Genomic DNA, 12014 nt, shown 5'->3' on the forward strand with positions numbered 1-12014 from the left:
CAATCATCACATGCAAATCTTCAATTGGTAATAAACTGTAACAGTAAAACAACTGTGAAACTATCAAAAAAATTATGAAGGTCCATAGCTGTTTGATTACATCTTTGCTGAACAGTATCACTTACTCATTTTAGGAAGTAACATTATGTAAGTTATTTTACAATGTCCATAAATTAACTTGAAACATTGCTGATTCTTTAAAAACAATCAAGGGAGGAGGAACTGACACAAAGATCTTTATGCAAAAATGTGTCGAGTCTGAACACCAGAGAAAAATATACTGTTTACATATATATATATACATATATATGTATATATATATATTTTTTTTTTTTTTTTTAATTTTTGGCTGCGTTGGGTCTTCGTTGCCATGCACGGGCTTTCTCTAGTTGCAGCGAGCGGGAGCTACTCTTCCTTTCGGTGTGCGGGCTTCTCACAGCGGTGGCTTCTCTTGTTGCAGAGCATAGGCTCCAAGCGCACGGGCTTCAGTAGTTGTGGCACATGGGCTCAGTAGTTGTGGCTCGCGGGCTCGCGCACGTGGCCAGTTGCTCCGCGGCATGTGGGATCCTCCTGGACCAGGGATTGAACCCGTGTCCTCTGCATTAGCAGGCGGATTCCTAACCACTGCTCAACCAGGGAAGTCCCTGTTTATATATATTGAATGCCACATGAATCAGGTTACAATTATACTGGCCCAATACTGAAACCTGTCATTTTGGTGTATTAATCTAAATATATGTCTCATTACCAACATACATCTTTCTATCTAGATGTTTTCCTTATTTGTTCCTAGTTTATCAAACTATGTTGGCACATGTCCTCATGTCAAAGCTGCCCTTGGTTTCATACTCTTTTAAGTTCCCCCTACCATGCAAACCAGAGGAAGGAAATGATATTTAATAGAACATTAGTATGACTTGTTTTGAGTGGCCCTCAATTTGGGACATTAGCAAAGCATAATCACATTTACTAGAAAACAAAGCTTGAGGTTTGAATCTGATTCCACAACAGATGATTTCCCAGTGAGATAATGTCAATTTACCACAACTTGTCATTATTTAATGTGGTTAGCTAACACAAGTAAAAGTGGTTTGCAATTTTAGAGCCCTAAACAACTTAGTAGGTGTTCACGTTAGTGTGAAGATATAGCTACCGCTAAAGGTTCTGTGAAAGTCTCACAGCAGAACCAAAACAGATGGGAAACACTGAAGATGCTGCTTTAAACTGAATATCTAAAACCCAATAGTATTAAAATAGAAATGGAGTGAAATTGGGGTGAAAAACTGCCTTTTTTACAAATACTGTTTCATGTAGGTTTCTGCCAGAAGCAATCTCATCAATGTTAATTTTTTAAATAGGCATGTGTTGTCTGATTGACTTAAGGGAAAATAAGTTAAAACAACATACACAACATAGTTATAAGATTTAAACTCTAACTGAAACTAGAAAAGACTTATTTAACACGATGGTGAATAATGTAGCTGTATTTTCTTTAACATAATTTACTTTCATTCATTACCAAAACTATTCCAAATTAGTGGTCAGCAAAGGACAAATTTGCATAATTTTCCCTTGAGAAAAGCAGAAAACTATACAGTGTTGTTAATAAGTTCAGAAACATATAATTCCAAATTACCTAAATTACTGATAACTCAATTTCTCTATGTTTCCAAGTTTTTGGTCAAATGGTTCATTTATCAATTGTGTTAAACAATGTAATCATATCACACTTATTTTAGAATTTTCTAAAATATGACACTTTACATTATATTTGCATGCTACTAAAACAGTTGCTTAAAAACAAAATGTCTATTGACATTTGAGGCCATCATTAACATAGTTTCTTCAATTGGTTTTTAACTCAATTGAATTTGGTTCTGGGGTTCTTAAGTAAAGCCTTGAATTCAGTTGGTGGATTAAACTTTCTTTTTTGATGATGGCAAAATTCCAAATAAAAAATAAATTTCAGTTTACATTTAAAAGTAATTTGCTTCTGAACTTCTTTTAATTTGAATGTCATTAAAATTAAATTAAATGTGCTTAATTTACATCATTTATGCATATATTTCTTGCCTACTGATTTATTTTATAATAATTTTTTAAAGTTATAAATGGATAATACCATAGTAGGTTGCAGTTTTATGAACCAAATAAAGCATGCAGCAGCAGTTCACATTTTAAAGGCTTACAGAATCTAATACATTTCTTCGTTGTCAAACTTGTATTTCTGAGCATTTATTAGCTTATTTTTCAGTATAAACATGAAATGTTTTCCTACACTTGGATAATAATATCACATTATTGTGACTTCCTGGCTTCTATTTGGATAATGGCATAAATATTTTTTTCTAAAGTAATTGGAACACAGATTTGCACTGACAATGAGGAACAGTCTTTAGTCTAGAGTCTATACTTTTACCAAACTTTTAAAATTTGCAGGTTCGATTACCTAAAAACTAAGAAAGTGATTTGTCATCAAATGACTTCATTCTGCTTTTTAAAATTATAAATATTGCATTTTTAGATAAATTCCATATATTTTGTCTTTCTCTTAACCACCACAAAGTTATAAGAAAACTATCTTCAACACCTTATCTGTTTAGATACAAAATTTCATACATTTTACCTATTTTCTCTCTTAACAACAAAGTTAAAGTTATAAGGAAATTTTATCTTCAACACTTCACCTGTTTGGATGCTAAATGATCGTAGCTGTCAATAATAGCTAGTAGAGTCACTTCAAAATTGCCAGTTTTCTTTCTCTACCAAGGGCATTTTCTTTCACATGAGAGAATCGTTTCAAATTTTCCAAAGAAAGCCCTTGGTCTTTTCACTCTCTAACAAGGACTCCTCTTTCCCTATCATCTGCCAGAAAACCTCTTCTGGCTCTGAGGTCAATCCCAGGGCATGGTTCAGATGTGAGAGTTTCTGTAACTCTTCATAGAAATTATTCTCAACAATCTTGATGTAGATTAGATTACACATTTAAATGCATATTAATGTTACTGTGTAGCAACTTTCTTATTGCTATTGCTTGCAAAACTGTCACAGCCTTGAGAATTTAGCCAGCCCAAACTGCCCTTTCCAGGTAAAGAACCCTAAAGACTCACATTCCATTTTGTCATTAAATAGTTCCAAAATCTCTAATGAGAGTAACAGGTTCTAAGGCATAGTCCCACAATGATTTTGGTAGTTACCACCTTGTCCCAAGTTACAAAGTAAAAATGCTATTTCTTAGGAGTATAAAAGTAATTTTCATCTCAACTATGTTGCTGGTTGAGTTTTACTTAATACAGTAAGTCTCAAGCACAACCCTCCTGGTTTTTAAGAACTTACCCTTCAGTTTGACTTCAAACGAAAGGCAAGGTAACAGCAGTGTGTAAACTGTGAAATCCTATCAATTTATATACACTTCTACTACCATGAAAAAATTATTCAGTTCGATTGAAATTTGGCATTAATGATGCCAGCCAGTTTAACATAGTAACAAAATTGAGAACAATTCCTTTTCTTTGCTAGTTCTAAATCAGAAGATTACGGTTTTTGGTTTCAGGTTAAAAACTCACATATTAGAAAACATCCAGGAGTCAGCTGAGTTGAAAAAACACTTGTAAACTTCACATTTAAAACTTCACATTTTAGAGACAGGTGAGAAACCTAGATATGAGTATTCCTGGCTCCTCCCTGAGAAAATCTTAGTCTACTGCAGTGATTGAAAAAATAAAGTCCCAAGACACAAAATGGAACTAAATTTCCAGGCCTAAACAGAAATCCCTAAGAGGCTATTGTGAAACAAGACTGGTAAGATTGCCACAGCAAAAGGATTAAGAAGAAAACAAGCAAGACAAGGTTGTGTATCATGACGGGGCTGAAATACAGGAGAGCCGCTTCTTTCCCAAGCAAAGACCAACCTGAACAAGGGCCCCTAGTCTCTCTGTAACTCTCCAAAATCTCATCTGTGAACAGATCCTCGAGATAGTAGTACCCCTGCAGACAGCAGCATAGCCGGCTGCCAGGAGGAAGCGCAGCTCGCCTGTGACCTCTGAGAGTACCAACAAATGGAACGCCACAGGCAATTCGCCAGATAAAAAGATCGTGTATTGTATGTGCAGCAGGTATCAACTTTTAAGAGAAGCCCGACAGTCTCTGGTCAAGTCCTAAGGCCGCGTGAGAAACTCAAGGTGGGACTGGAAAATCTTGCCCTAATCTCTTTACCACAAAACTGACTCTGCCCTCCTACTTTCTGCATCTTTGCACCCGACACACTTGCCCAGAACCTTCCAAACCAAAGAAGCCTCCGACAGAGGCAGCCTACAGGAGCCTTCAAATTCCCGGTGAAACCTGACAGCTTTGTAAAGCCTCTCAGAAGGAGAAAAGATCAAATGAGACCGGCTCAGCGGGGTCTTCCCGAGGTGACCCCGGAGTTAACGTATTTATTTTCACGCTGCAACTGCTGATTGCTTTACAGAGACATTTCATGCTGTAGCTCTGCACGGAGCTGAGGACAAAAGTAACATTTTAATTAATGTTATAATTATTATAATTATTCTTTAAGAAAGCTATTAAATAACCTGTACAAAGCCCGGCCCAGTCCTAGCAAAAAACACAGCACTATTTCAAATCTCTCAAGGTTCTTCCGCTTTGATTTCAGCAGCGTTTCCTATATACAAAGGTCAGCCCAGGGTAGTCCCCCCAAACTGTAGGTCTCCCAGATGGTGGGAATGGTTCAGAGCCTGAAACTGCTCTTTCGTGACACACAGCTCTCAACCCTACCTCCCCTGCTCTTCCTGGGCACACGGTCCTTGTCCGCAGGCCGGCCAGGGAGCTGGAGGCCAAGCGTCGCTTTTGGGAGGCAGGCAAGCAGGAAGGGGCAAGTAAGTGCCTCAGTTGGGTCTCCTCTCGGCCGGCTGCCCACAGGCCACCGGAACCTCTCCGAAGAGGCGCTGGGTAGGGAGCCCGAGGCAGGAGAGGCATCGAGTCGCCCCCGGGTGGTCTTACAGGTCCCGCGGGTCCTCCCGCTTGACTCCGGCCTCAGCAACTTTGAGCTTCTTATTCTGGTGCGTCTTGACGTGCTTGGCGAGGTGGTCGCTGCGCATGAAGCGCTTGCCGCACTCGGGACAGGCGAAGCGCTTCTCGCCTGTGTGAGTCCTCAGGTGCCGCTGCAGCTCGTCCGAGCGCGTGAAGCTCTTGCCGCAGAAGAGCCAGTTGCACACGAAAGGCCGCTCGCCCGTGTGCCAGCGCAGGTGCGCCTTCAGGTGCGACGTCTTGCCGTACACCTTGCCGCAGCCTGGCACGTGGCACACGTGCTGCTTCTTCTTGCCCGGCTCTGCCTCCGGGGCGCCGCCCGCCGCCTGGCAGTTGGGGCAGCGGCAGCGACGGCACCTCCTGGCCGTGGCCGCCAGGGGGGCCTTGGTTTGCAGCAGCGCAGCGATCTGACTCTGGTATTGCGCGAAGTCCGACGGGCCCAACACCAGGCCCCGCTGCAGCGCGGCGGCGGCGGCGGCGGCAGCGGCGGCCGCTGAGGCCGGGAAGCGGGGCGCGTGGGGCCCCCCCGCACAGGCGCCGGAGAGGCTGCCCCCCGGAACCCCCGAGGTTCCCGGACCGGTGCCGGCCTGCGGGATACTCCACCACGGGAGGTCGTCGGGGGCCGAGTTGGGGGACAGCTGGCGGCACGTGGGCGGCGGAGGCGGCGGGGGCGGCGGCAGCAAGTTGGAGTAGCCGGGCGGCAGCGCGGCCTGGGCCGCGTAGGGCACGTAGGCGGGCGCGCAGCTGGCGGGCAGCGCCGCCATACTCGAGGGCAGCATCTTCACCGGTGAGAACTCGTAGGGGTACGAGGGGTCTGCAGGGGGTGTAAGCGGCAGCTCATGCGCCGCCCCGAAGGACGGCTGCAGGTGCGTTTTCTGCGGCGTCAGCCCCAGGCTGGGGTGCGGGGATGGCAGCGTGCCGGGCGAGTGCGCCGGCATGTCGGCGGTCCACGGGTGAAAGAGCCTGGAGGGCGAGCCCAGCGCGGGGTCGTACGACACCTGCAGGAAGTCCGGGGGCGCCGTAGCGCCCGGCTGGCCAATCCGGCTACAGGTGGCGGCTAGCAGCGCCAGGGGCGAATGCTTGCCCAGGTCTGGGGAGGCGCTGGGGGTGCGGTCCTGCATAGGCGGCGGCACGGGAGGGCGGAGAAGAGACAAAGGGTTAGCGCTCCAAGCGCGGTCTCCGGGCCGGCCCGCCACACCCACGCCGGCTATTATACCGCCGCCCCTCCCCCGTCCTGGGTGTCCCTCCCCCGCCACCGCACACCACGCACGCACCCACCAGTCCCGGGAAACTTTTGGTGCTTGCGCTACCTGGACGCGGAGCGCGGGAGCGCTTCCTGTGAAACTACTTGGTGCAAAGAGACGCCATCTAGCCTCAGAGGAAGGCAGGCACAAAGTGGGAGGGGAGAGAGATCCGACGGGCCACTCCCGGCTCCGCAGCCAGAAAGGGTCTGGAAACACCCACAGCCCGGATGCCCATCCGCCTTCCCTCCCATCTTTGAAGCTCTCATTTCCACGCTACTCTCGCGCTCCTCCTCCGCCCGCCCCAGGAGGGCCCAGCGGGGTGAGCTGGGACCGGTTCTCAGCCAGACGCGCACCTCCGAACAAGCCCTGGATACGCGCGTCCCTCCCCCAAAGGCCACACTCTTGACACCAGGGTTCAGTGTGAAGTTGGTGTGGGCACCCCTAGGTCTCACTCCATTGGTATCCACCGAGCGGGATTCCCTTTGAAATTCAGGGTGCACAGAATATCAGGAAAGATCCAGACATGACCCTTCCCACCTTTCCCTCGCCCCCTCCGAGCCCAGCCCTGACCTGGAGGAAGGCCTGCAGCGAGTCGTTCCGGAGGACGGCCACGGCGGCCATGGCTATGGCTTGCGGGCCGTTGGCTGAGGAGCAGGGCGCTGCTGAGGCATGGAGACCCGAAGGCGAGGACGAAGGGCCGCCTTAGCGTCCCTCCCGGGCGCCCTCACTGCGCGCCGGGGCCCTCCCCGCCCGCGTCCCTCGCCGCAACCCGCTCGCTCGCCCCGCGAGCGGTCTGAGCGCTTCAGGCTCACCTCCAAGAATTTGATAAGGACTTTGCTGGGCCGCCAGCCAGTCAGAGGGAAGATTTATGGCTTTGAAGTTTGCCGCTACCCAATCATCAAAGAATAGCGGCTCTTTCAGAAGCGAAAGCAAATCCTTTGAATCCACAAAGCTCCTATGGTGTGTTTGTTGGTCTGGATAAAAGAACTGATTATTAGGGGGGATGGGAAGGGAGGAGATAAAGGCGGGACAATTAATGAAGTAATCACTATGTGGGAAATGTATATACACAAATAATTGGATTTTCCTGATCAAAGGGGGCCTTGCCGCCTGGAGACCCGCGCTTGGGTTGCTTGAGACACTCTATCCCCCTCTCCCGCCGCCCCCCCCCCGCTCCCTTGCAATTAAAGATTTGCGCCAAGGCAGCGCCCAAAGTGACAAAGTATCTTTGCTATCTCCAGAGAAATCTGCCTTCGGCTTCCAGGCGCGGGACTTGGAGACGAAGATGAGGGTAATTCTCTCCTCTCCGACCCCGGTACTTACACACCCGGCACCCGGACAGCACAGGCACCGGCCCGAGCACGTCGTCAACCCGAGCACACCTTGGACCCGAGGGAATTCCCGGGGCTGAACGTGGCACGCCCTGCGCCCCGCCCGCCTCATGCTCCCCCTTCCTCCCCCAGCCCAGCCCCCGTGGAGCGGTGAGCAGCCCTGGGACCTGGGGCGGGGCCGGGCGGCCGCCCAGGGCGGCGGTGGGTGGCGCGCAGGCTCCAGGGCCGCCTGCCTCTCTTGCGACGTTCCGGCTGGCGACCTGGAAGTTCTCGGGCCACAACTTTTGCAAATAGTGAGCCTGCGAAATACAGCCGGGCCACGCTTACCCCCAAAGCTAAGCTTGGCGGGACACTCAGAGCAACTCGAGGGGGAAATGTTTGGTGTCTTGCTCTTCTCTCTCGGAGCAGGCAAGCTGACCGCTATTAAGCCCCACCGAAACCCACAGAGATGCTGGAAATCCGCACCCCGGCGCCAAGCCCGGCCAGGCAAGTGCGCACGCCTGCAAGCCGCACACACCTACAGGGAACTAACCGAAAAAAGTAAGGCGCGGTGGAGGAAGACCGTAGCTGTTCTTGTTGAGCAAACCACAGATAGTACGAGGGCGGCTCCCTAACCGGAAAGAAAAGTCAATAAAAACTGTTGTTCCCAGCACCTTTGTAAAGAAAAGAAATTTCTTCAGGCGCGGGCCGTGCTTCGCTGGGGTCAGGAAAACGCTCTCCAGAGTGTGGTCTCCCCAAACCCTCGCTGCCAGCCATGCCTGGCCCAGGAGGGACGGCAGGCCACCTGCCTTCCTCCGGCCCACGGCGCAAGACGCGTCCTGCAGGGGAGGTACGGACACCCAGATCTCCTCACCCGGGAGAGCAGGAGGGGCGTCTCGGTGTCCTCACCGCGCTGGAGGGCATTAGGGGCCGGGAATGGCCTTTGAGGCCTCCAGCCGGCGGCCACGCTCCGTGGAACGGCGCAGCAGAGTGGGCCGCCTGCGCTTGGCCAACCCCGCTCCACTTGCGGCGTCCGGGTACACCGCCTCTTCTCTAGGACGCGGCCGACCGGGCAGGGATCCTCTGAGCCAACTCGCGCCCGGGCTTCCTGCGTATGGTCCTCCCGGGTACCGCACAGCAGCCGGGACTGACGTGGAGAGGTCGGATCAGGTGGCCCAACTCGCCGTGCGGCGCCAGCGGTTACCCCAACACCAAAAGTCTTCTGATTCGGAGTCTGGGCTGTGTATTGGTGCCCTCTGCACTCGCATTAGGGGTCAGGACACTATGCCACCAGGCCATTTCCCCACACCCAGGGCCGGCCAGCAAAATAGAAACATCTTGCTGAAGGCGAATGGGCCAAATGCAGCCCCAATACTACGCTTGAGCACTTCTCAAGTCCCGTCCTTGCACGCCCCTCTTCTCTGCAACAAGGTGTCACCCAGGAACGGTGAGCAGTGACTGCACAGCTCGGCCGACGCGGTCTGGCTCCTGAAGAGGAGGTCCGGAAGACCTACACTTGTCCACAATGCGTCCAGAAAATCGATTACCCGCGAAGCCTGGGATGGGAAGGAGCCCTTTCCCGCCTGCAAGTCAGAGGCCAGGGAGTCCCATGGTGCACACACACACACACACACACACACACAGGCACCTGTCGGCACTGTCGAAGCGGGCCTGGTCCCTTAGTGAGTTTCCTCTCGGGCTCCTTTGGGCTCTTCGACCTCCATTATCGGTGGTTGCAGGCCAGGCTGGGCCAAGCAGGCTAGGAGGCATTCTCGTTTGCCGAATCTGTTCACTATTTTAACAAAAAGGCAAGAGAAGCCAATTCACATCTCCATAGTTGTTATAGAAGAGAACTTTTTCTCCAAGATGCCCCATTAGCCAATAAGCCACCATCAGTGGCCAGCAGGGAGAGAGTAGTGGGTTGGTGTTAAGAGCTCCAACTCTGAGAATCTGAAGGCCGATTTCTAGATGCCACTTTCTAGTTGATGACCTGGCTGATGACCTGGGCCAGCAACTTACAGAACCGCTTTGTGCCTCAGTTTCCCAATTTGTAAAATGGGGGTTATAGCAATGCTCACCTTGTAGAGTCCTTGTAGGCTTAAAAGAGGTAAATACGTTCAAAGTATTTAGGATTGTGCGGGTGCACGGTAGGCCCTCCCTTGACTGAAGTCCTGGCTCTGGGCCTCTCCTCCATTTGTGAACACCCGCCGGGATTCCAGCCCTCCCAGGCGCAAGCTGAAGTCTGGAGAGAGACTTTCACAAAGTGCTGTTTTAGCCTCTCTCCCTTTGCACTCGGGGCTCCTGAAAAACTTATTCTTAATGAAGTACTGTTCGGAGCGTCCATTAAAAATGCAATGCCGGGAGATCAAAGTACAATATTTATTTTTAAAATTTGTTGCAATCACCAAGAGATACAGGTATTAAGGCCAAATGTCAGTTCCGTTACACAAAGCCCTGCGCCCGGAAAGAGCGTGTGGCTGCTCTGCCATAATGTAAAGAGACATCAAAGACCAAGCGCGCTGCAAAAGTACGCAGCCGGGAGGAGGGAGTGAGCCCAGGAGGGCTGGGCGATCCCCAGACGGCGCGGGGGCTGCGGGGGCTTCGGGGGTGGGGTCAGTTCAAAGAGGTGTCCGCTGGGGCGCGAGTTCGCAGGAGGGAAGATTTAATGGGCTTTTTTTGTTGGTGGGTGTGTTTGTGCATCGAGGACCCAGGAACTCCTCTGTGGTCCTCCAGTCCGAGGGCGGAGGCAGGGGGCGGGGGTGGGAAGCGGCGAATGGGGAGCAAACTTTAACCACGGCGAGGGGGGGCGAGGAGGCGGAATACCAGCCTCCCGGCGGCTGCTGGCGCAGTGGAGCCGTTCTGCTAGTAGCTCTCCGTGCAGCAGGGTTCCGAGGCTGAGAAGTTGGCCTCGCGGTTTCTTCGCGGGCGGGCAAGTGCTGACCAGGTGCTACCTGCGAGGAGAGGCGGGTAGGTGAACCCGCACAGGCATTAGCGTGATGGACTGACCTGGTGTGCGTGCTCCGGAATCTACTCCAGGAAAAAAAAAAGTGTTTACTGAGAGCTCTGGGGCTGCAACTTCGCGCCGAGCCTGGTACCTCGCCTCAGGCATTTTCTTGCAGCAACCGGGGACTCCTGCCCCTGGGGTCAATCCAACTGGTCTCCCATTTTCAGTTGATTTTTTAAAAATCTGTACATGATTTAGGTCATTTCGACAAATTCTTAATTCACCAGCTCTTTACAGCAAGGTGTTGCTTGACCTCCCAGTCTCGCCCCTTGTCTGCCAAAGCCTTAACCTTCCAAGATCGCGCATCCGCCTAGTTAATACAGTACCAGTCGTTGTTTTATTAAAGGTGCTGGGAGGGGAGGGGTCAGAATTTCCCTCGTGCTAGCAGAGCAGAGTCGCAGGAGGAGGCCGGTGCGTTTCTTCGGTCATCTACAACCAAGTATTCTTAGAGCAGTCACTCGGCAGCCTTTTGAAGTTATGCTAGAGCAGAACGCTGCTATTGTTTTCAGCTCTCAACAGGGAAGAGATCAAACTTTGCCTCTTCAATTTGAAAGTTGTTTTGTTTTGTTTTTTTTAAAATAGTGGTGGGGGGGTGTGTGTTGCAATCGGACACACTCTTAACTGTGAGGGTTTGGAGCCATCTCACAGTTTAAACTGCAAACCAAATCACAGATGCCCTAATGCTTGCGCCTGAAACAGGGCCGGGATCGTTATTACAGCCGAGAGCATTTTGTAGCAAGGAATTACAATGCTGGGAATCTTTGGAAAACACTGGCTTGGCTTTGGAAAGTTTCAGTTAGAAACCTTGAGTTAACGTTAAGCTTACTCTTCAAATTTGGATCAGTATGTAATGGAGGAAGAAGTGGAATTCTAAATCTAGGAGGGATACTTTATCTCATCCAATTAGACTCCCCCACTTGACGGCAGAAGGAAACAATGTTCACATACATGTGTCATGCCTGTTCAGTGCTGTGAACTTCAGTAGCTATTCAGTAGATGCTTATCGGTGTTGGGTGGTAGCATAGAATTGTGTGTACCAGTGTTACCTGCATAGTGATTGGTGCTACAGAACACACAAATGCAGTAGGGACACAGAGGAGAGCACTGGCAAAGGCTGGGGTAGTTAAGAGGTTTATCAGGGAGCTGGGGTTTGAAGGAGCCTTTAAGGACCTATGGAATTTTAATTGGGTTCATAAAAGGGAGGGGAAAGTACAGCAAGGAAGGAGAACTCCCCTTCAGGGAGGAGCTGAATAACCATGGAAGATGAAATTTTGCATCTTTGATTTGCTGGTATAAACTGGGTGGGGCCGTATTAGAGAATCAGAGAGAAGAGTTTGGCCCTGATGCTATATGTATTCAGTAGTAGGACTTTAGGCTCCTGAGCAGGTGAATTACATAAATTCAATTCATTTCTTAAATTTCCTTCTTTAG

The 12014-nt window shown here is 50.0% G+C and overlaps 1 protein-coding gene across 2 annotated transcripts; it reads right to left on the reverse strand.

Annotated features, from left to right (window-relative positions):
- Positions 1-1278: 1278 nt before the first annotated feature.
- SP5 (Sp5 transcription factor) lies at positions 1279-7755 on the reverse strand. Of its 2 annotated transcripts, none has more exons than XM_089916695.1 (2): positions 7593-7755; positions 1279-6140 (listed from the first exon to the last, which is right to left on the reverse strand). In XM_089916695.1, exons 1-2 carry the CDS (start codon positions 7710-7712, stop codon positions 4995-4997), a joined length of 1266 nt encoding a protein of 421 aa, XP_089772821.1. In that variant the 5' UTR covers positions 7713-7755; the 3' UTR covers positions 1279-4994. The 2 variants fall into 2 exon arrangements, with proteins under 2 accessions (XP_089772821.1, XP_030616320.1); XM_030760460.2 differs by lacking the exon at positions 7593-7755 and adding an exon at positions 6840-7416.
- Between the last annotated feature and the right edge of the window lie 4259 nt (positions 7756-12014).

This window comes from Delphinapterus leucas, chromosome 8 (genome assembly GCF_059928025.1).
Source record: "Delphinapterus leucas isolate spDelLeu-1000000601 "Yukka" chromosome 8, BTC_Dleu_Yukka2, whole genome shotgun sequence".
Lineage (NCBI taxonomy): Eukaryota > Metazoa > Chordata > Mammalia > Artiodactyla > Monodontidae > Delphinapterus > Delphinapterus leucas.